Source organism: Stegostoma tigrinum, chromosome 33 (assembly GCF_030684315.1).
Source record: "Stegostoma tigrinum isolate sSteTig4 chromosome 33, sSteTig4.hap1, whole genome shotgun sequence".
Classification (NCBI taxonomy): domain Eukaryota; kingdom Metazoa; phylum Chordata; class Chondrichthyes; order Orectolobiformes; family Stegostomatidae; genus Stegostoma; species Stegostoma tigrinum.
The window spans coordinates 3,332,579-3,357,778 of NC_081386.1; the positions used below are offsets into that span (position 1 = coordinate 3,332,579).

General features: G+C 40.7%; 2 protein-coding genes across 10 annotated transcripts in view; both read left to right on the plus strand.

The window, feature by feature from the left end:
• The window catches only part of zfand6 (zinc finger, AN1-type domain 6), a 38,864-nt gene extending 34,160 nt beyond the window's left edge, over positions 1 to 4,704 (plus strand). For all 9 annotated transcript variants that reach the window (XM_059639292.1, XM_059639285.1, XM_059639286.1 and 6 more), the window contains one exon: positions 1,496 to 4,704. In XM_059639292.1, coding sequence (XP_059495275.1) covers positions 1,496 to 1,644 — 149 coding nt within the window. In that variant the 3' untranslated portion in view covers positions 1,645 to 4,704. The remainder of the gene's footprint in view (positions 1 to 1,495) is intronic.
• Positions 4,705 to 18,128: 13,424 nt separating this feature from the next.
• The window catches only part of fah (fumarylacetoacetate hydrolase (fumarylacetoacetase)), a 43,248-nt gene continuing 36,176 nt past the window's right edge, over positions 18,129 to 25,200 (plus strand). The window contains exons 1-2 of the mRNA XM_048562892.2: positions 18,129 to 18,380; positions 24,743 to 24,853. Of these exons, the coding sequence (XP_048418849.1) occupies positions 18,300 to 18,380; positions 24,743 to 24,853 (192 nt within the window). The 5' untranslated portion in view covers positions 18,129 to 18,299. The remainder of the gene's footprint in view (positions 18,381 to 24,742; positions 24,854 to 25,200) is intronic.

Consider the following 25,200-nt stretch of genomic DNA (forward strand, 5'->3'; position numbering starts at 1 on the left):
TAGTAACTTATGCTTGACAGACCTATTGGAGTTCTCTTTGAGGATATGAGAAGCTGAGCCTTTAAAATGGAGTCGTAGATGTCGCGTTCATTTGATATTCTGAAGAGTTACTACATAATGTAAATGTATATGTTGTTTTGGCTGATCTATTAGCATGTATTGAGGTCTGGCTAATAGGAAATAGTCAGGATAAATGGGCCATTTTCAATTTGGCAGACTTTAACTATTGGAATGTTAGAGAGACCTCCTACGAAGGCCTCCTCTAACTAGGGTCCATATAAAAATGACTTGGATGAACAGACTATCTTGCAGTCAGATCTCTGAAAGATACTTGAGTAAATAGGGAAGTAAGTTGCGAGGAGGCTACAAAGTGGCCAAAAGTGATATGAGTGACTTAGATGAAGGAGCTGAATGTGTCGTTGCTAAATTTGCCGATGATATAAAGATATTGTTTTGAAGATATGAGTTAACAAAAGGATATCGACGGGTTAAATGGGACATAAGATGGGAAAATGTGAAGCTGTACATTTGTTGGAAAGAAGAGAAAGAAAAAACCCATTTAAATGGAGAGACCTTGCAGAACTCGGCAGTATATTTGAGTATCGTTGTATGAGAATCAAAGTGCCAATATGCAAATTCCTCAATTAGGAAGGTAAATCAGTGCTGTGTTTATTGTTTTTTTTTAAAAAGTAGACTGTAAAAGTAGAAAAGTCATGTTATGGCTGTATAGGGCATTGAGACCAATTGACCACTGTACATCTTGGTTAAAGAGGGATATGTTGGTGTTGGAAGCAGTTCAGAACACACTTAGTTAACTGGTTCCTGAAGTGAAGGATTTGCCTTTATTATGAAATGTTGAGCAAGTTGGACTTTTACTTAGTTTAGAGAAAAGGGCGCTATCTGATTGAAAAGAATAATACACTGAAAAGACTTGACTTTATAGATTCTAGGAGTATGCTTCCTCTCCTATAAAGGTATTTAGGACTAGGAGACAGATGTCCCATCTCACATGGAGCTTGGGAAGAATTTGTTATTCGTGGAATTCTCTCTTTTGAGAGAACAATGGAGACGAGAGCATTGAGCATATTCAGTGCTGAGTTAGATGGATGTTTGACAAAGGAGTGAAAGGTAATGGGGGGGTGGGGGGGGTGGGGGGGGTGCGGGTGGAGACAGGGAGGTGCTAAATGAAAATGGAATGAAGGCCACAACCAAATCAGCCATGATCTTGTTGAATTGCAGAGCAGGACCAAGGCACCCAAACTACCTACTACTACTCCTAATTCTTAATTCTCGTGGAGCACTTAGCATGTCCCTGTGTACATTGTTAAATATTTGGTAAGAAACTTGAATAAAATGTAGGGAGGGAGAGAGGTGCTACAAACACAGTATAATCTTACAGTATCAGTGAAATAACAGTGAGTCACCTGTAAGTATTTGCTCTTTCAACTCCTAAATTTATAATGGATGCATGTTCTAACTCTGTTCTTGTTTCCAGGATTTGATTGCAGATGTGGAAATTTGTTCTGTGGATTACATCGTTATTCTGATAAGCACAGTTGTCCTTATGATTACAAAGCTGACGCTGCTGAAAAAATAAGGAAAGAAAATCCTGTTGTAGTTGGAGAGAAGATCCAGAAAATTTGAACTGCTACTTACATTAAATTTTTTCTTTTAAACCACGTGAACCTAATTAAACAGCGGAGAGGATAAGCTGAGCTTTGTAGTTCATTCTGGGAGTTTGAAGCATTGTACTTGCATAGAACTTTAAATCATGCATGCCACGAACAATAGAATTTGAGAACAGACTGAAGTTCTTTTTTTCTTTTAAATATTCTGTGTTTGAACAATTACTGCTTATTTAAGAACAAGTCCATTTGCAGCCATTTTAATCTTAGGTTAATTGTTGAGCTTTTTTTAAGTGTAGGTGTTCAAGGGCAGCAGTTTTTCATATTAAGCATGCATGTTTCAAATTCACCTTTTCTTCCTTTGTGTATGTGGCCTTTCTCAGTAGCACGATTTCTCTCAAGGCAGTGTCACAAATGGGCCTATCAGTAACTGTACTCTAATCACTGCTTTGTTCCATTCATGAAAAGGCCCCATGTGTTACATCATAGCTTGTTTGCTGCTCCATCTCATTGATAATTTATGTACATAAATATATATGGTTTATGAATTGTCCTGAATATGTCATCAATGCTGACTACAAGTTTGATAAGAAAATACAGTAAGGCTTAACCCTAAGCATAAGTCAAACACAAGTTGGTAATAGTGCTGTATTTATGTTAGTTTATGCACTGTCTTAATCTTGATTTAAATAAAGTTATAAAGGAAAACTACTGATTGTTTGGAGAAACAAAAAAGAATATCTTTAGAGAGCTCCTATCTGTGCCTTGATATAAATATAAGACTTGTAATACAGAGTTTTTAAATATTGCTGAACGGAAGGACATATTGTTGAAGCTCTGCATTTTGTGCTCATCAGGGCAAACATAAATGAATGTCAATTTATGCTCCAGGTAAAAAGAATGTTGATTAGTTGGCAAGTCATTTCTGGTCACGTCATTGCCATAAAGAAAAACTGTAGGTTTCCCAAGCTAGTGTCCAATTCAAAAGCATATTCCCTTTCCCTGCATACAAATGATTCTGATGCATAATGTATATTACTTACAGCAGGCATAAGTGAGTCATGTTACAAGCCTTGCCCAGTTTAAAATTACCTGGAAGCTTGGAGACCCTATTATTGGCTGAGAAAGCAATCAGAATCAACTTGTCAGTCAATCAACACACTTTTTTTTTCTCCTGCAGTATGAATTGCTGTGATTATTTGACATTCTTACAATTGTCCTGATGAGACACAGCTTCGGCAGCATGTCCCTTCTCAGCAATCTATGTATATGGAACTTTGGTTAAAGCATTCTCCTCTTGCACCCTGCCATCCTCCATTTTGATGATGTTTTTAATTATTTTTGTGAGTAAGTTCATTGGTTATTAAACCCTACAGATTGGTTTCATATATGGAAACATATATATAGTTTCTTGACTTGTGTAACTAAGCTTTGCAAATGTGGACCAGTACATAATGCTACTGAACCAGCAATGAAATGTATTTCATGTGGATACATATTTAAAGAGGATCGTATTTTGGAGTATTAATGTTAGTTACTCGAACAATAATCTTTTCCAATTCTCTTTTTGGTCTGGTGCTTATGTGGGGGATTTGGTTTAAGCTCTATGGTTTAACTCCTTAATTAATAACAGTGCATTTTATGGCTTGTTGATTCAAACAATTATGGGCAAAAATAGAGCCTCATGATGTTCCTCCTGGAAGTCTTGACTTTGAGCCCTGGAGCACTTGGCTATGCCACATTCGTTTCCAGGGAACTAAATAAAAATATGAACTAAACATGTGCAATGTTAGAAAGAAGTAATGATGGTGGGAGTTTTTATTTCAGGTGATTGTGTTGATTTGAAGCTGCAACAGTGATTCAAAGTAAAACTATTTAAATAGCAAGTTGAAAGCAGCAGGTGCTTTTTTTTTACATTTTCCCACTGATACAATTCTAGGAATGCTGAGTAATGTTTAAACATGATCCTGTGGTCAGCAACCGCTGTCTGTCCTATAACACTGGAGCTTTAGATAAAGTGAGTTCACTGTATAACAGCTGAGCCCATTCTTGTTTGCTGCATCTGTGTACATTCTGCAGCTGGAGTAATAAGCAGGAAGCTCACCTCAATTTTCCGTTCCTCCTTAAACTCTACTTCAGATTCTAGCATCTCCAGAAATAATGTTGAATGAGATGGGGACAAATAGCAGTTCTGCCAATGCCACCAGAAGCAAAATCTTTAGAACCAAATACTTTTTGAAGTACAGGTGTATTGTATCATGGTAGTAGCCTGTGAAACAACACAATGGCAACAAGGCTTTTGCTATTTTCTAGAAAAGTATCAAATTATTAGATTATTCTAAAATTTTACTTCAGCGTAGGGAATAGAGTCTCAAATCAGTAGAACAACATTGTGATTTATGATCTCTCGCCATTTATTTATAATACATGACTACAAATCCAGCTGTGAAAGCATTTTGTCTGCATGTTTGCTTTACTGGCAGCAAATTTAAATGCACTCTGAGTTCAGGTTCTCAAAACTTCCTTGAAACCGGTTCTGTTTTGATTGGCATTCCAGTCTGACAGGACCCTTTTATCCAATCACATCACATCTGATGTGACACTGAAGCATTACGTCAAACTTGTGCTAATGTCATTGATGTGAAGCTGATATTAACATAATGTTTCCACAGTAATAGCATAACCCAACAACAAACAATTTCTCAAATTATACTTTTTGTTTTAGATTTATTTTCAGACCTCCTAAATGGTGCTTCCACATAACAAGTACATTTCATGGGAATTAACATGTTTTGTTTCACTTTATCATTAATCAGAATATCTTAAGTCTTTCTTTTGTCTACATAACTATCTTTCATACTTAATCGAATGTATCTGATCACTCTGCAGTCAGTTTCAATTAGAAGGCAAGCATGTGTGATTATGTATTTTGTAAAATTTCACTTTCCAAAAATGTGACTATGATTTCTGTATTATATTTTTATATGACTGTAGATAGCCAAGGTTAATGTATTTTAGGAATTATTATTAAGGTCACAGTCTTCCTACTAAATTTGAAATTGCAGACCAGAGTCCAGCTGCTTATGTACAGAAGCTAGGTTTTAGCAGCTAATCAAAGTATTGCTCGTTTCAAAGAGCATTAAGTATCTGCCAACATTTGGAGTTGACATTTCAGTTAAGGAATTTTTTCAATTCCTGGCAAAATATAAAAATTTACTGACATAATTTCCTCAAAGTATCTTCCATCAGCATCCTTAAAGCAAATTTTAAGAGTATTAAACGTAAGTTGACCATCCAGTTTGGGATTGGTTGAGATTGACTGTCGACATGCTGTTTACAAGAACTTGCTAATGGTTGATATTGGTGGATCAATGAGAAAAATCAGTTATGTTGAACGTTGTCTTGAGCTGAGTTGGTGAATGATTGTCCATTTCCAATAACAGATACTCTGAAAGCTACTGGAGCAAACACAATCACATCACATCTGATGTGATACTGAAGCATTACATCAAACTTGTGCTAATGTCATTGATGTGAAGCTGATATTAACATAATGTTTCCACAGTAATAGCTGGATTGCAGTAATAGCAAGGATTTGGGCTTTGCAAGCATTTTTGCGTAAGACAAATATTGTACTAGTTTCTTGCTGTGTCTTTCTGCTTCTGTATAATACTTGTAAATAAATTTTGATTTTAGTTTTAGTCTTCCTTTTGGTCTGGTATGGTGGACTTACTGACATTGACATTGAAATTGACAGTAATGCATTCTGTCCCACATGGTCTCCAGTATCCAAAGTCAGTTGGGACTTAGGAGTAAGTTTTGTAGTGTGCCACTTCACTTCTACCGAAAACATGCAGATTTTCCTAAGATGACTTGTGGAATTTGCTATTTTACTGTAATGAAATTCAAACCAATTTTTTTTTTCTGTAGCATGTAGATGTAGAGATTTTAAAAGCAGAGTACATCTTATCTCTGACCTGTCAAACGTACCCTCAACCAGCATTATTTGGTTTAGATATTGTTTCCAAACAGACTTAGTTGCTGTTTGTTACATCTTGTGCATAAATTGGCTGCTGCAGTGCCTACCATTACAGTGACTGCATTTCAAATGTATTTATTTGTAAAGTGCTTTGGGGTATCTTTTTGAAAGATGCTAAATAAATGCAGAACTTACTTCACTGTTTGGTTTCTCAATTAACTTCACACTATTTGCAGCTTATGCTTCCAAAGTATAAATTACATAATATCACTGCCAGAAGGGCAGCAAAAGTACGAGTGTTTGGATCCCTGATTACTACTTTGTTCAGCACTTGCTATCATACAAGACAATTCCACAGATTTGGCTGGTTTTATGACAAGCATAGATGCAAAGTGCAGGACTCTACTTCGAAGAACTGTCTGGCTGCCAGGAAAGAAATGTAAACTTAAAAAGGCAAATCTCTACCCATAGGGGCAGCATGGTGGCTCAGTGGTTAGCACTGCAGCCTCACAGCTCCAGGGACTCTGGTTCGATTCCAGCCCTGGGTAACTGTCTGTGTGGAGTTTGCACATTCTCTCCATGACTGTGTGGGTTTCCTCCAGGTGTGCCGGTTTCCTCCCACAGTCCAAAGATGTGCAGGCTAGGTGGATTGGTCATGCTAAATTGCCCATAGTGTTCAGGGGTGTGTGGGTTATAGGGGGATGGGTCTGGGTTGTATGCTTCAAGGGGCGGTGTGGACTTCCTGGGGCCGAAGGGCCTGTTTCCACACTGTAGGGAATCTAATCTAATATCTTAATCTGCTGCAAGTCCTGTTAGCATGTAATATGCAGCATTCCTGTGAAGTATCTTGGTGTTTTATGTTCAAGGCACTATGAACTCCAGTTGTAGGTTGAAGTTTTCAGTATGGCATGGATATAATGGACTGATTCTGGTATAAATGCTGTGTTACCATCCGTAATAATAGTGTTATAATCTTACTGGAATAGTTATTCAATAGCCTGATCAAGGGCTCTAGAAGTAGGAATTAAAATGGTACAGGAGCAGGTGAATGAATTTAATAATTAGGAAAACCTGGATTGTTTGAATTAAAAAGTTTATTAATCCAGTTTGGCCCCCAGCAATGTGTCTGGCTTTGAAATGTCCTAGCAAGCAACTTGGTTATGTTTTTCTCCAGCTACACTGCATTATACATGACAAATGTCCATTACTTGCCATGATTTTTATTGAAAATGTATGAATAAAATTCATGCAGTTGCCAATGACCTTTTTAAAAGGACAAAAAGTTTAAAAACCAAAGAACTGCAGATGTAAATCAGGAGCAAAAACAAACTTGCTGGAAAAGCTGAGCAGGTCTGGCAGCATCTATGATGGGGGAGAAAAAAAAACAATTAATGTTTCTGGTCCGGTGACCCTCAGAACTGATGGTGGCTGGGACGCCTTCCCATTTGAATCTTCCCTTGCAATAACCCCTCCCTTTTAAGTGCTTGTCTAGCTTGTTCTGAATGTTGCTACTACTCATTTCAACAACTCCCTGTGTGGTAGGTAGTTCCAAATTCTCACTATCTTTGTAGAAGTAATTTGGTATGAATAGAAATTCTGTCCTGAATACACAGGTGAGAGAGAGGACTACCAAAATGTATTGAGCACTTGCATGTGGAATCTCTGGAGTGGAAAAAGCATTCCAACATGTGACTAACTGGTAGAATGATGACTTTAATGATATATTGTACTGACATTTGTCATGCGTAATTGAACCTATAAAAGACACCATAAACTGAAGGCCTGGGGATCTCTAATCTTACTGATGCTGATGTAAGTAGTCAAAGATGACACTTGTGACCTGTGCTTGTTATAATTGATGTCAGTCTGTCATGCACACCATGTAGGGAACCATCTTATTATGAGCAAAAGAACTGTGAATGCTGGAAATCAAACAAAAATAGAAATTGCTGGAAAAGTTCACCAGGCCTGGTAGCATCTGTGTAAAGTGAAGATCAGTTTTGAAGAAGGGTCACTGAACCTGAAACATTCGGTGTTGAGAAATCATGGTTAGATTTCTCTTAAACAGAATGTATCTGGTTCAGTAACTCTCCTTCAGAACTCTGATTTCTTTACATAGATGCTGCCAGGCCTGCTGAGCTTTTCCAGCAATTTCCATTTTTTGTCTTATTTGATCAGTAAATCAAGATAATGAGTCCCTAGTCTTCAAGTTTTGAAGACAAAGAAAGTATGGAAGTAAACCATACCTTTTTATGAAAGGTCAGAAGAGGTAAATAATAATGATATCTTGCATAGACAGGTTACAATGCAGTAGGAAGAGCTTTATTTTCTATATTTGTTCATAGGCAGCATTTATTGCCCATTCCTGATTGCCCAAAGAGCAGTTAAGAGTCAACCACATTGCTGTAGGTCTGGAGTCACATGTAGGCCAGACTAGATAAAGATGGCAGTTTCCTTCCCTAAAGGACATCAATGAACCAGGTGGGTGTTTTCCCAATCCAATTGGCAACAGATTCATGGTCACTGATTTTTTTTTTCTCTCGCGCTCTCTCTCCCTCTCCATTCAAATTCCTCCATCTGCTGTGGCAGGATTCAAACTGGAGTCACCAGAACATTACCTGGATCTCTGTAATAACAGTCCAATAATAATAATACCAGTAAGCCATTGCCTCCCTGAACTCTAAATCCTGCCACAGTAGCCACTTCCTCAGCTGACAGTCCAGTGTGGTACTGCAGGCATGCTATGTTGTTGCCAATGTTTTCTTCTGCCTGCTCAAGTTAAAAATTCCATGGCACTATTTGAAAACAGTAGATTTTCTGGGTACAAATCAGTTGCCAGATTTGTGAAAATAATTATTAATGCATTTCAGAGGTACTTTGTTGACAGTAAACTACTTTTGAGAGTATCTGAGGATATGAAAGGCATTACGTAAATGGAACTTTCAAATACCCTTCCTGTACTTTTCCTCATGTTGTCTATCTTTTAATTTTCGCCCCACTTGTCCTTTTGCTTCCAGTTCTCTCTTTCCTACCCTACTTTTTCCCTTTCCTTTTTATTTTACTTGTCACCCTCTGACGTAGTGGTAGTCTAGGTAAGGGAAGATAGGGGTGAAGAAGTGATGTTTGCTGGAAGTACTGAATTTTCTTGGTCAGTGAGGCAAGGTGATGACCTAGTGGTATTATTGCTAGACCATTAATCCAAAGACCCAGATAATGTTCTGGGCTCCTGGGTTTGAATCCTGCCATGGTAGCTAGTGGAATTTGAATTCAATAAATATCTGGAGTTGAGAGTCTGATGATGACCATGAATCTATTGCTGATTGTCAGGAAAAAACCCATCCAGTTCACTAAGTCTTATTAAGGGAAGGAAGCTGCTATACTTATTTTGTCTGGCCTACATGTGACTCCATACCCACAGAACAAAATTGATGTAATAATATCGAGAGGATTTCGGACTCAGTGCTGTAGACATGGTTAAACATGATGCTCAAGGATGGAAGAAGCGTTGTGGGGGAAAAGAAACTTAAAGGCAAAATAATTTTCCAAGACTCTGGTTTATCTATGGATGTAATGTCATGTTTTTATCAGCTGTGAGGACCCTCAATTTTCACCCAGTGTATGTTTTTTGTATTTTTTTTAATGCCTATAGCTAGTAAGGCCTTGGTAGCTACCATCAAAATCTTTGGACAGAGTGTACCAAGCAAAATAGGTTTTGCTATTGTTCTGTAATTTCCCATAGTTGTACTACGGTTAACTCACCTGACCAGCTGTTGAAAGTAAGGATACATTGGAAGTTTTAAAACTGAGTTCACTGGATATTTGTCAGCTATGGCAGGTAAGATACAGATCATTCATGAATTGAAAATCGGGACAGACTCGGCTGAATGGTTTGTACTAGCTTGAGATACTGCAGTGGTCTGTTTTCATATTCAATAAGACTTGGATAACAGGCAGACTTGGGCTGATAAGTGGCCTTTGCCAACACTGCTCATCTTTAATAGAAAATATAATCCTATCTTTCTTGCATTCAGTTGCATTTTCATCACTGAAACTTCCACCATTAACTACCTTGCTGTCATTTATTGACCAAAAGCTGGATCAGCTGTATAAATAATATGGCTGCACTTCACCGGATGATTGCTGTCTAATACTGGTCAAAAAGCTCAACCATCATTTAGTCAAAGCAACTCATTTGACTGCTGGTTGGTGGGTTGCCAATGAAGCGAACTGCTGTGCATGGTGAAGGAAAATTAGATGGAACATCATCGTATACCATCTATGTGCAAGATGCACTGTGACAAATTGCCAATGCTCCTTAGCACCTTCCAAGTGCTAGACAATTGTTGCTTTGAACAACGGCAGCATTTACATTGAAACACAATTAGCTGTAAATTCTCCAAGTCATATACCAAGTGAGTTAATGACAAAAGCGGCCAGAATGGCTAAACCAGTTCCTGCACTGCATCCATGATGTGGAAATATATTTTACTCCTTTACTGTCTGAGTCAAGATGCTGGAACTTGCAGACTAGGACCGTGAGCACATCTATGCCACATTTGCTGTAGCAGTTCAAGAAGGTAGCTCACAATGATCTCTTGGGCAATTTAGGAATGGGTAACAAATGCTTCCATTTAAGTGATTCCTATAGCCCCTGAGTAAAATAAAGCAGATCTTATTCTGTAATGTGTTTCGGTATCCCTGCTGGCTTTCCTTTCCCTAGGATGTCAACTGTACCTTTTTTTGATGGAAAATAAAAACCAAGAGTTGTGGTCCTTGTAAATGTAAATCAAAAACAGAAGTTGCTGGAAAAGCTCAGCAAGTCTGGGAGCATCTGTGAAGAAGAGTCAGAATTGAAACATTTGACTCTGATTTCTCTTCACAGATGTTGCCAGAGCTGCTGAGCTTTTCCAGTAGCTTCTGTTTTTTTTTGTCACCTTTTTTGAAATCCTCTGAGAAAGGCTGACCAACTTAAGGAACAAGTGCACCTCTGTCAAAAACCCTTTAAATGACAACTTGGATTTAGCAGTTTGCCATAAGTGAGTCTGCTATGTGACAGAGCTTATGGGAATACACTTTTTGATAGGGCATGATGTGTGTCTAAGACAGCAGCAGAATGGTAACAACACACTCAGATGTGTGACTGATTGCAATATATGTGGAAAAAGCATGTCAAAATTAAACTCGTAACTAAGGTCAGAGATCTTCGATGATAAACGAACTACTTCCTGTCTTTTGGTTAACCCATGTTCTCTTTCGATTTTGTAATGTTCCACAGGGATTGATTAAAGATCATTGTTAGTTGCCATTGTTAGAATTGTAGTGAAATGGACTATCGTTAGTCAAAGTTCATCATTTGACTTTCGTGGACTAAAAGGCTTTTAAAAAGGACATTGCTATGTCAAAGTGGCTGCTGTAACCATCAGATAAGCCCATGTAACCCAGATGTAACATGCAAAACTAGCTACAGTAGAGTTACAATGGTAATTAAGAGGCAAATTTCAACTGCGCCTAGAGGACCATCAACTCCATGAAAGACGCACTTAGCACAAACTTGCTGGTCTTCCAGTGTAAAGAGTTGCCTTCAACTAAATGTTTCGGACTGGCACGTTCCAATATCCAGGCCTGTGTGCCAAGGGACATACTAAGGCTTTGGGCAGCTGCTGACAAAGTGCAGTGGGGAAAGACCATCCTCTAAGCCTTTCTGCCAAAGTACAAGGGTGATCAGCTCAGTTATCAGATACTATCTTCACCCCCCAATGCAAATGTTTAATTCCTGCATGAATTTAAAAATATCCTTGTTATTGTAACTGCAGGGTAGCTCTGTAGGATGTAAGATTCCAATGTATCATTTGTGTTTCTATTCCCTGATAGAAAAATTCTACAGAACAGCATGAGAAACGTCTTGTACTACTTATAGATGGTTCTTTTATGAACATTGTAAATTTTTGAAATAAAGAAGTCTCTTGTTCTTTCTCAAGCTCAAAAATTAGCTGCAGGACAGGATACTGCAGCTTTGCAATTACAGAGGAAACAAGCACCCTTTTGTAAATGATGTGAAACCCACCCACAACCTCCCGGTCTTTACAGTCCTCTATCACTGAGGCCTTAGATAACAGTACATGGCAGAATCTGGACAAATTTCTCTCTCTGGGTGAGCTAGAGTCTGTTTCTGGCTAGTAGCATGTGTGAATCTATCTACAAATGGAAAGGGGACAGGGAGAAAATTAAGAATTGGTGACCAATCTCACCGTTAAATATTGAATACAAGTATTTGTCCAAGGCCATCACTCACCCTGACCAGACTGTGTGTAAATCTGGGGATGTTCTATGCAGTTTTAGTCTCGTCGCCTTATGAAGGATGTGCTGGTCACAGAAACAGTGCAAATTAGGTTTACCGGACTGATTCCAGGGGTGGCAGAACTGACACATGAAATGGGATTGTATTGGTTTGGACAATATTCACTGAGGTTTTGAAGAATGTGGGGGATCACATATAGATCTATAAAGTTCTATTTAAGACTAAGATGAGGAGAAATGTCGTCTTCAGAGAGTGGAGAGTCTGTGGAATTGTCTGTCGTGATAAACGGTTGAGACCAAAACATTGAATGTTTTCAAGATGGAGATATCATTCTTGGGGCTTAAGGGATCAAAGGATTTGGAGGAAAATGGGAACAGGGTGCTGAGTTGAATGATCTGTGATTGTATTAAATGACTGAACAGGCTCAAAAGGCCTGCCTCATCAGCCTCAAGAAGAAGGCGGCCTTTGGCAGGATATTGGACACCTACATGAGGGATGTGCCCCCAAACTGGGTTTTGGGCAGGGAATGTACAAATAGATCCAACTGCTTAACGTCAACAGCAGTCAGGCAAAGTTAATCAATAGGTGGGAATCAGAAAGCTTCAAGATTAGATCTGGAGTGAGGCAGGGCTAGACACTCTTTCTCCTGCCTTGTTTGTGTGTTGTACAGAGCCTTTTGCAGAGTCCATCAGGAAGGAAGCGAGCCTGAGAGGGCTGACTATTCTAGGCAGTGGAGGCGTGCAGGTCAAAGCCTCCTTGTACGTGAATGATGACGTCATTTTCTGCTCAGATTCTCTGCCAATGCATCGACTCATGAGCATCTAAGACCAGTTTGAGCTGGCCTTGGGAGCCAAAAAAATTGAGGCAAGAGCGAGGCCCTGTTCTTTGAGAACTGGGGCCCATTGATCCTTTATCCCTTTAACCATGAGGTCAGATTACCTGTAGGTGCGTGGTAAAGGGTTCAGAGGGACTGGGTACATGTGCTATAATGTAGAAGGAGTGTATCACCAATGTAATTCAAAAACTGGGCATGTGAAAAATCTGTGCCATCTCCGTGGCGGGTATAAACCTGGTCACTACATGTGAGATTCTCTTGGTGTAGGTCTGGCCCATTCCCCTGTGCTACAGTGATCACCCAAACCAGTTTCTATTTCACCTGAAAATCAAAGATGGATCATGTTCACTGGGAAGCTCTGTACAATTCTCTGGACGGAGGCAGGAAGAATATATCCGATGTCACCCTCATCCTGATGGTTATCTTTGTGTGCAACTGCATCATGCTATGCATAGACTCGCAGTACACAAATACCAAGTGTCACTATGTGATGAGATTCTACCTGTCCCTGGTATTATGAAGCATATGTCTAGTCACATTGCTGCAAATGCTCCAAGTAGTTGAACTGTACTGTATCAAATGCAATACTTTTATTTTCAGTAATGATCATCTTGCATTGTTTTATTATGTACTTATAGATAATTTATGAATAAAGCATTTTCTTGCAAACTAGAAAAGATCAGAGAGGGTTCAAAGCAGCAACCAGTAGATGATGAAGCATCATCTAGACTTGAAGCGTTAGCTTGCTGTCTCTCCATGGATGCTACCTGACTGTGATCTCCAGCATTTTTGTTTTCAGTTCACTGAATAGTTGGATTTTGGTCTTTATAAATACTGCAACTAAAGGAACTCTTAAGAGCTAAAGCTGTGCTGGATTTTATTATTCCTTTCTGTACAAGTGACCCTTCTTCCCAACCATCTGTTTCAAAGTTTATTACCTGAGTTTGTGTTTGAGGTTGCATCTTCTTATTTTTCTCAAGTTTGATAGGTAATAAAACTCCACTCTCTCTCTGTTATGCATATCTAGCAATCGTATGACCTTCATTTTTCATCCGGTCAACTAAGAATTAGAATTAGAATCCCTACAGCGTGGAAACAGGCCCTTCAGCCCTTTGAAGTACAAAGGGATCTTGGAGTGTTGGTCCAGGATTCTCTAAAGGTTAACTTGCAGGTAGAGTCCGTAATTAAGAAAGTGAATGTAATGTTGTCGTTTATCTCAAGAGGGTTGGAATATAAAAGCAGCGATGTGCTTCTGAGGCTTTATAAAGCTCTAGTTAGGCCCCATTTAGAATACTGTGTCCAATTTTGGGCCCCACAGCTCAGGAAGGACATACTAGCCCTCGAGTGTGTCCAGCGGAGATTCACAGGGATGATCCCTGGAATGGTAGGTTTAACGTATGATGAACGGCTAAGGATCCTGGGATTGTACTCATTAGAGTTTAGAAGGTTGAGGGGAGATCTAATAGAAACTTACAAGATAATGTATGGTTTAGAAGGGGTGGACGCTAGGAAGTTGTTTCTGTTAGGAGACTAGGACCCGTGGGCACAGCCTTAAAATTAGAGGGGGTGAATTTAAAACTGAAATAAGACGACATTTCTTCAGCCAGAGAGTGGTAGGCTTGTGGAATTAATTACCACGAAGTGCAGTGGAGGCCGGGACGTTGGATGCCTTCAAGGCAGAGATCGACAAATTCTTGATCTCAGAAGGAATCAAGGGCTACGGGGAGAGTGCAGGGAAGTGGTGTTGAAATGCTCATCAGCCATGATTTAAATGGCGGAGTGGACTTGATGGGCTGAATGGCCTTACTTCTACTTCTATGTCTTATGTTCTTATGGCCCAACAAGTCTACACCAAACCTCAGAACATCCCACCCAGACCCAGCCCCCATAACCCACCTAATCTGCACATGCCTGAACACTATGGGCAATTTAGCATGGCCAATCCACCTAGCCTGCGCATCTTTGGACTGTGGGAGGAAACCGGAGCACCTGGAGGAAACCCACACAGACACAGGGAGAATATGCAAACTCTACGTAGGCAGTCGCCCGAGGCTGGAATCAAATCCAAGTCCCTGGTGCTGTGAGGCAGCATTGCTAACCACTGAGCCACTGTGCTGCCCTAATTTATTTCTATTGACCATGGAGGTAAAACAAGGAGAAATGAATCACCCCTCTTCACCTGACAACATCACCATTTATCTCAACAATTCAGAGTCTGGAAAGAGGAGCGTTATCTTAAATTTAAAGAAGTTCAGCATCAAAAGACCAGAAGACATTCATAAACATGCAGAACTTGGGTGTAATTGACTTTGAGATTGGCAAATATAAGATGTTATATTTTGGTAGGAAGAATATTGAAGCCACATACTCCTTGTACAATAGAGGTCTAGATAGAGTAAGGAACAGTGAAATCTGGGGGTGCAAGTGCACAATTAGGTAAAAATAACAAAAATGATTTATAAAGTGTTCATTTCTAGAAGAAAAGAATAGAATTGATGATGGGATTAAAGTTAAAATATTAATAGCTAGACTGCATTATCAGCGATGTCAGATGGTGTCATGTCATATGAAACTGGAAACTGATTGCAAACCTGATTTATCCTCACTATCAACATCCTGGGGGTTACCATAGACCAGAAACTGAACTGGACTAGCCACATAAATACAATGGTTACAAGAAAAGGTCTGAGGCTAGGAATCCTGCAGGAAATAACTCCCCCCACCCCACCCCCCCAACGAGTCTCCAAAGCCTGTCCACTGTTTACAAGGCACAAGTCAGAGTGCAATGGACTACTCCCCACTTGCCTGGACTGTTGTTCCAACAACACTCAAGAACAGAACACCACTCAGGACAAAGCAGCCTGCTGGACTGGCACCACATCCATAAGCTTTCTCCATCACTGACACTATGTAGCAGTAGTGTGTACTATCAATAAGATGCACTGAAGAAATTCCCCAGAGCTCCTTACACAGCATCTTACACAGCATCTTCCAAACCCACACCACTGCCATCTAAAAGGACAAGGGCAGCAGATACATGGGAACATTCCCAGTAGCAAGCCACTTACCATCCTGACTTGGAAATGTATCGCCGTTCCTTCGGTGTCCCTGCATCAAAATCATGGAATTCCATCTCTCATGGCATTGTGGGTCTACTGACAGTACGTGGGCTGCAGCAGTTCAAGAAGGCAGTTCACCATCACCTTCTCAAGGGGCAACTAGGGACGGGCAATAAATGCTGGCCTGGCCATTAGCACCTATATCCCATGTCTGAATAAAAACATAGTCCTGGCAAAGTCCTGCAGCATCATGTATCTGATTACAATGTAAGTTGTTGGTAAACGTTCCATGGTTTTCACTAGTATGGTGTTTAGTCTTTGTGTGTCTAAAGCTCCCAAAAGCTGCTCAACTATTTCTATGCTGGAAAGCAAACAGGTTGTACTAAAATTGTATGAAGACTTCGGTGGCAACGCATCGGAGTCTGCAAATATTTCTGGGGTCCATTTCATGAAAGTGACATAGATGCACAAGAAAGTTACCAGAATGATGCTGGAGCTGGGAGGCTATCTTCATCAGGGAAGTTTGAGGAGGATGGATGTTCTTCTCTAGACAGAACATCACGAGGTAATCTAATAAAGGTCTTTAAGGGCTTGATCTGAGTGAAAAGATGATGTTTCTATTTGAAGGGTGAAAATCTAGGGGCAATAGGGTTACTAATGAATCCAATGCGGAATTCGGGAAAAACCTCTTCGGCTGGAGCGGAGAGTATGTGAAACTAGCCAGAAGCTGGATAACACAGTGTGGAGGTGGAAGGAACACAGCAGGTCAGGCAGCAGCAGAGGAGCAGGAGAGTCGACGTTTCAGGACGGGACCCTTCATCAGGCCTGCTGTATTCTTCCAGCTCTGCACTGTGTTATCTCTGACTCCAGCATCGGCAGCTCTTACTCTCTCCGTGAAGCTTTCATCCCAAAGAAAAGAAAGATTATCTGGTTGGTGGGGGGGGTGAAATTAGACAGTCATGGCTGATAGAGGAAGTCAGGAAATGTATCAAAGAAAACGAGACAGCCTATAAAATGGCCAAGAGTACGGGGAAATCACAAGATTGGGAAGGCTACAAAAACAAACAAAGGATAACAAAGAGAGAAATAAGGAAGGACAGGATCAAATATGAAGGTAAGCTAGCTGGTAATATTAGAAATGATAGTAAAAGTTTCTTTCAATACATAAGAAACAAACGAGAGGTAAAAGTAGACATTGGGCCAATCCAAGTTGATGCTGGGAGGCTAGTGATGGGAGATAAAGAAATAGCTGAAGAACTTAATAATTACTTTACGTCAGTCTTCACAGTGGAAGACATGATAGTATCCCAACAATTAAGGAGAGTCAGGGGGCAGAGTTGAGTATGGTAGGCATTACAAAAGAGAAAGTGCTAGAAAAGCTAAAGGGTCTAAAAATTGATAAATTTCCTGGCCCCGATGGGCTACATCCTAGAATTCTGAGGGAGGTCGCTGAGGAAATAGCAGAGGCTTTTGTTGTGATCTTTCAAAAGTCACTGGAGTCAGGGAAAGTCCCAGATGATTGGAAAATTGCTGTTGTAACCCCCTTGTTTAAGAAAGGATCAAGGCAAAGTTGGAAAATTATAGGCCAATTAGCCTAACCTCGGTTGTTGGTAAAATTCTAGAATCCGTTGTCAAGGATGAGATTTCTAAATTCTTGGAAGTGCAGGGTCAGATTAGAACAAGTCAGCATGGATTCAGTAAGGGAGGTTGTGCCTGACAATCAGAGGGGGTAAATTTAAAACGGAAATGAGATATTTCTTCAGCCAGAGAGTGGTGGACCTGTGGAATTCATGGTCACAGAGCATAGTGGAGGCCGGGATGTTAAATGTCTCAAGGTGGAAATTGATAAATTCTTGATCTCACAAAGAATCAAGGGCTACGGGGAGAGTGCAGGGACGTGGAGTTGAAATGCCCAGCAGCCCTGATTAAATGGGGGAGTGGACTTGATGGGCCGAATGGCCTTACTTCCACTCCTATGTCTTACGGTCTTATGGAATAAAAGACGGGGTTCAGGGTGCGGGAGGGGAATGGGAGGATATGATAACAGTCTAGAGAGGGTGAGGCTGGAACATGCGGGCTGTTTGGGCCAAGTAGCTTGTAATGTTTAGAATGCTGCATGGCACATGGGACTGTTACAAAATAAATTCACCCCAAAAGTGCGATTATTCCAGTGTTACTTAAATATAGAATGAGTTAAAAATAGAATTTCGTGTTTACAGAATCGCGGAGACTTTCAATGCTTATAGATAGTAGGAACTGCCGATGCTAGAGTCTGAGATAACAAGCTCCATTAGCTTTCCTCCTCCTCTGATTCTGCCAGGCCTGCACTGTTCCTCTCGCTCCAGACCTTGTGTTCCAATGCTCAGTTGTACTTCGTATCTTGTCAAGATACAACACGATTGGCGGTGCAGCTACGAATTGACTCGTATTGATTCAGCTCTTTGTTGAACATTGAAAAGGAAGTGCCTTCCCTCTCACTGTGTCAGTCTGTCTCCTCAGAAACATGTCCTTCCTGAAAGTGGAAGAGGACTCGGATTTCCCAATCCAGAACCTTCCGTTCGGTGTATTTTCCACTCCGGATAACGTAGGTGACTCGAAAATATTTCACACCATGGTGGGGGCGGAGGCTTTTATCAGGAGCGGTGTGAGTTTCAGTTTGGGCAAAGTGTCTGAAATGGACTCAAAGCCTATGAAAACTTAACGATGTTGGGATAACTCGGCAGTTCCGGTGTCGCATTCGAAACGTTAAACTCTGTTACAGATTCAGCTAGCTTCCCAACACTTTTTTGTGTTTCATTTTTCCAGAACCCGCAACGTTTGCTTTAGCTTTGATGTCTGGTCTGTGAACCAGTGTACACCATTTTACCACACCTAGTGCAGCGAGAAACAGGAGCTTTACAATATTAACTCTTTCCCCGTGAAATTGAGCCGTGAAACCCCCACTTCAGGACAAAAGGAAATTTCTCTGTGCCTGGATAACTCCCCGATGTTTCTGTCACTTTTCAATCAATTTATTTAGCTTGGGAACGCGTTTGAAGTGTCTACCATTGCGTTATCCCTGAGTAGTGTTCATTTGTGCCCATCAAACGTTGAGCAGCAGGGCTGAACTTAGATAGCGCCTTTCACAGTATCAGCAATGTTCAGAATGAAATATTCCCGAAAGTTACTCACCGTTGCAATGTCCCATTGTATCAGTCAGAACAATTCCCCAGACACAGCAATGAGATAAATAATCATAATGTTTGTAGTGATATTGCTGTCAGGACAAATATGGATCGGAAAATCAAGGAAAACTTAATTGAACTGGTCCTATGGAATCTTGGGTGTTTACTTGAGAGGACAAGTAATTGATTTAACTTTTGACCCAAAAGGGGATCTGACTGACAGTGCCCTCAGTGCTGTGCTAGAGGTGCAAACCTAGGAGAGGGCATACAGCAATGCTTGTCCAGCCTCGAACCTCTGGTTTACGGATTACAGCTAGTGCCATATGGTACAATAGACCTCCTTTGAAAGTGACACAGAGGCTGAGCAAGGGTAAGGCTAGGTGAATGGATTTGGTGAATATGCGCTCAGGTGAACGCTACATAACTGCAGATTGTCATTACCATGTTTATAGTGAAGAGACGTCTCAGAGTTTGTTTTCGAGAAGCTGCAAAACAGGGTCCACTGCAGGGACCTGATGTTCAGAATGCATTAGCAATTGGCCAGAGATTTCACAAGATTGTAAATAAACCATAATCAGCATCAGAAACATCTGAAAAACAGTTTAGCAACCTGGTCAAAGGGGAGTGTTTAAAGAAATTCACATTTATTTAAAGAAAGATACAATTGCATGGATCAAGGGTATCCATTTGTAGGTTAAGCCAAGGGCCACAGTCAAACAGTGTCATGAAGCCAGCAGTAAAACTAGTTCCTGCCAACAGTACACTGATCTTCACAGGCTCTGGGTCAGAGACCTCTGCCGGCAGAGTTATGCAGTCCTTGGATTGCTATCAGGAGACAAACTTCATCATCAATCATTGTCAGAAAAGTCAACAAGGTCTTTAAAATTATTGAAAGTAAAAGTTACTGCTGAAAATATGTTAATGATTTACAACTTTTATGTGAAGTGTGGCTTAAGCAAAGCCAGAAAGAGCAGCTCTGCATTTGTCAGTGTCTTGCTTTTGGACAGGAGAAAGAAGCTGTAAAAACAAAGGGGGTTGGGGTCTCAGAACGTTGGCTAAAGAAACAGTCGTTGGCTGGAATGACAGTGGAGATGCCAGAAATAAGATCAAGTGTGTTCACACAGGTTGAACAAATGAATAAAAAACGGAGAAATCACACTGCCAGGAGTCTTCGTCAGATACCAAACAGGAAGAGAGAAAAGCAGCCGTGTAGGCAAATTACGGAGAAGTGATGACACAAGTGGACAGTAACAGTGGGGCGAATATTCCACCTGAATATTAACTTGGATAAATTCAGTGTAGTAGGCGCAGAATACCAGAATGCATGCAGTCAGAAAATATGTCAGAAGGTAGCAAGGGCAAAAAGAAAAAGATTCAGTTTAAGGATATGAAGCTGAGTAGATAGAAGAGAAATTAGTAGGGGAATATAATGATGGTTACTATCATAATTCAGATAGATTTGACATTGTTACAGAAAAGTGCACAGTAGACCAAAAACAATGTTACTAAACTGAGATGTGATTGACAAAAGTAGCCCGGAAACAGCTGTAGGTGTTGAAGGTAATTTAAAAAAAAATGTTTACTCTTGGGATGTGGGCACCATTGGCTGGTAAGCGTTTATAATCTGTCCCTGGCTGCCCTTGAGAAGGTGGTGGTGAGCTGCCTTCTTGAACCGCTGCAGTCCACATGCTGTAGGTCGACCCACAATGCCCTTAGGGAGGGAATTCCAGAATTTTGAACATTGAAGGAATGGCAGTATATCATAGAACATAGAACATTACAGCACAGTACAGGCCCTTCGGCCCTCGATGTTGTGCCGACCTGTCATACCGATCTCAAGCCCATCTAACCTACACTATTCCATGTACGTCCATATGCTTGTCCAATGATGACTTAAATGTACCTAAAGTTGGCAAATCTACTACCGTTGCAGGCAAAGCATTCCATTCCCTTACTACTCTCTGAGTAAAGAAACTACCTCTGACATCTGTCCTATACCTTTCACCCCTCAATTTAAAGCTATGCCCCCTCGTGCTCGCCGTCACCATCCTAGGAAAAAGGCTCTCCCTATCCACCCTATCTAACCCTCTGATTATTTTATATGTTTCAATTAAGTCACCTCTCAACCTTCTTCTCTCTAATGAAAACAGCCTCAAGTCCCTCAGCCTTTCCTCGTAAGACCTTCCCTCCATACCAGGCAACATCCTAGTAAATCTTCTCTGCACCCTTTCCAAAGCTTCCACATCCTTCTTATAATGTGGTGACCAGAACTGTACGTAATATTCCAAGTGCGGCAGCACCAGAGTTTTGTACAGCTTCACCATAACCTCTTTGTTCCGGAACTCGATCCCCCTATTAATAAAAGCTAAAACACTGTATGCCTTCTTAACAGCCCTGTCAACCTGGGTGGTAACTTTCAAGGATCTGTGTACATGGACACCGAGATCTCTCTGCTCATCTACACTGCTATGAATCTTACCATTATCCCTGTACTTTGCCTTCCGGTTACTCCTACCAAAGTGCATCACCTCACACTTGTCCGCATTAAACACCATTTGCCACCTCTCAGCCCAGCTCTGCAGCTTATCTATGTCTCTCTGCAACCTACAGCATCCTTCGTCACTATCCACAACTCCACCGACCTTAGTGTCATCTGCAAATTTACTAACTCATCCTTCTACGCCCTCATCCAGGTCATTTATAAAAATGACAAACAGCAGTGGACCCAACACCGACCCTTGCAGTACACCACTAGTAACTGCTCTCCAGGATGAACATTTCCCATCAACTATCACCCTCTGTCTTCTTTCAGCAAGCCAATTTCCGATCCAAACTGCTATAACTCCCACAATTCCATTCCTCCGCATTTTGTACAATAGCCTATTGTGGGGAACCTTATCGAACGCCTTGCTGAAATCCATATACACCACATCAACCGGTTTACTCTCATCTACCTGTTTGGTCACCTTCTCAAAGAACTCAATAAAGTTTGTGAGGCACAACCTACCCTTCACAAAACTGTGCTGACTATCCCTAATCAATTTATTCTTTTCTAGATGATTATAAATCCTATCCCTTATAACCTTTTCCAATAGTTTACCAACAACTGAGGTAAGGCTCACTGGTCTATAATTACCAGGGTTGTCTCTACTCCCCTTCTTGAACAGGGGAACCACATTTGCTATCCTCCAGTCATCTGGCACTATTCCTGTAAATATATCACGCCATATATATGGCAATATATATTACGGGGAGGCGATGGCCTAATGGTATTCTCTCTGGACTATTAATCCAGAGACCCAGACAACATTGTGGGGACCTGGGTTCGAATCCCGCAACAAGAGATGGTGGAATTGAATTTAATAAATATCTGGAATTAAGAGGGCAATGATGACCATGAATCCATTGCCAATTGTTGGGAAAAAAACCACCTGGTTTATTAGGGAAGGGAACTGCCATCCTTACCTGGTCGGCCTACATGTTACTCCAGACTCACATCAATGCAGTTGAGTCTTAACTGCCCTCTGGGCAATTAGGGGTGTGCAATAAATGCAGCCTGGTCAGCGATGCCCTCATCCCATAAATGAGTAAAGAAGAAAAAACGCATTCCAAGTCAGGATGGTGAGTGACTTGGAGGGGAACTTGCAAGTGGTAGTGTTTCCATGTATCTGTGCTCTGTTCCTTGGAAGTGGTTACGGGTTTGGAAGGGTCTCGACCTGAAACACCAACTTTCCTGCTCTGATGCTGCCTGGCCAGCTGTGTTCCTCCAGCCCCACACTGTGTTATCTCTGACTCCGGCATCTGCAGTTCTTGTTATTCCCAGCTTCTGTTCTGCTCTTGTAGCCACTGTGTTTGTGTAGTGAGTACAGTTGAGTTTCTGGTCAATAGTAATCTCCTGAATGCAGATAGTGTGGGATTCAGAGGCAGTGGTTAGATCATCTCTTATTGGAGATCTATGAATTCTCTCTCTCTCCCTCTCACTCTTTCCCTCAACCACATACATATGCGCACATATATGTATATCTATGGGGTGAATCTGTATTTGCAGATACATTCTATTTTGTTTAGAAAGCATGCAATTTATAGATAGCCAGTCAATGCGGTATTTTATAAATTCCTACTTTGGAAATATAACCAGTCTGACTCCAAACCAAAACACTAACAGATTCTAAACAAGGTTTCACACCTAACATGCATTGTCTGACCTAAAATCTCACCTCTTCTTTACACTGATAAATCCTTTAATTCTCTCAGGTCAGTGACTTGAAATGAATTCAGGGATTTAGATGTACAATCAATTAAAACCTTCTAACTGATTAAAGATTTAACAGCATCTTAGGTTTGTTTAATACATTCTCATCCATGGTGTGACCCTTTGATCTTTTACGTATAAATTCTGCATCTGGTACCATCTCACTAATACCTGAAGGAGGACCGAGGCTCCGAAAGCTTGTGTTTTCAAATAAACCCTGTTGGACTATAACCTGGTGCTGTATGTTTTCTGACCTTGTCCACCCCAGTCCAACACCAGCACCTCCATATTATGAATAATGAAATCAGTGAGCAGTGGGAAGTATTCAAGAAGGAGAAAGAGAGTGCTCAAAACAAGTGTGATCACAGAAAGAATAAGAGCAGTTATCCCAACTCTTTAGCCCCAGATGTCAAAGACCATGTAGGACAGGACAAGGCACACAAAAGGGAAGCTTGTCCCAATACTGTAGAAAACCTAGAGCATTACAAACATGCATGGTAAAATTTCTAATCACATTAGGAAAGCAAAGAGTATGCATGAAAAGATATTGGCAAGTAAGTTAAAAAGATCCCTAAATCCATAAACAACAAAAGGATAACTAAGGAAAAGATCAAAAAGTTCAAAGGTAGAAGATGTAGACATGTTTATTTCAACACGTGCAGAATCTCTGAGGTTGTCAGTCATCAACTGGAGTGTATTCATTGGGAGAACAGGCCAGATATTGTCTTTTACTAAGAGACTTTCTAGGCTACATGAGAACAATAAATCAGGAAAAAGAAATAAATATTTGCAGAAAGATTAAAACCAGAGGCAGGATGTAAATGTCGTGGGCAGACATCACAGAACATAAAGGAAGTATTTCCAGTGTAAGGAAGCAATACTATAGCTGCAAGAAACTGTATCTAAGAACCAAAAGCGGATGCTGTAAATCAGGAACAAAAAGAAAGTTGCTGGAAAAGCTCAGCAGGTCTGTCAGTATCTGTGGAGGAGAAAAAAAGAGTTAACGTTTTGGGTCCGGTGACCCTTCCTCAGAACTGTATGTGTTTAGTTGGAAAGAAGCAAAGGAAGCTTAGAGGGAGAGACAGGTGATAAAGCGATGTCAGACAATGATTCTGGTGCATCGTTCAGCAGGTTGGTGATGTCAGGTCTAAAGATACTTATGGTTTGTGTTTGTTAGAATGATGACTGCAGAAGAAGAACATCGAATGAATATGAAGTATCAGATAGACACTGATACTTCATGTAACATCAAGAGTTTTGAAGAACTGTGTGAAGTGGCTCAAGATGGTACTTAACAAGCAAGATTATTGGACAGTGAGCAGAAGTTTCTGAGTTCTAGCATCTGTTTATTTCTAATTTATTGTGGAGTATGTTTGTTGCTACTGACCAGCTCAGCACAGACTGTGGATGGGGAATCTCTTGAGTCTGGCCTTTACACGGCCATGTGAAATTTCATCTGCAGACATTTGTACGATTGAGACTAGTAGAAAGGATATTTTAATTATCTCTGCTTTCCTTTTGTGCTTTCAGCCAAACCATAGAATCGGTGTTGCCATTGGAGACCAGATCTTAGACCTCAGTGTCGTCAAACATCTCTTCACTGGCTCAGCTCTCTCTAAACATCAACATGTCTTCGCCCAGGTAAGGTGCACCACAAGCTGGAATAAGTGGCCAGTCTTCTGTGAAGTAATTTCTAGTCCCTTCGAGCCCATGTAAAGCCGGGGTAATTATCAAGCTGTACTTCACAGGAAGAAATCACTTACAGTTTAATAGTGCCGGACACCCCAATGTCCTTTACTGCCACTGAAATGTTTTTCCAAGGTGTGGTCAATAGAAATATGCAGAACAGCGAGCAGCAAGGGGATTCTGACCAGCCCAATCCCCTACAGATATTGAATGTTAAATATTGGTCAGGATTGCAGGGGGATCTTTAAACTGTGCTGTAGACTCATTCACCACCTGACAGATAACTCCATCACCTGGAATTT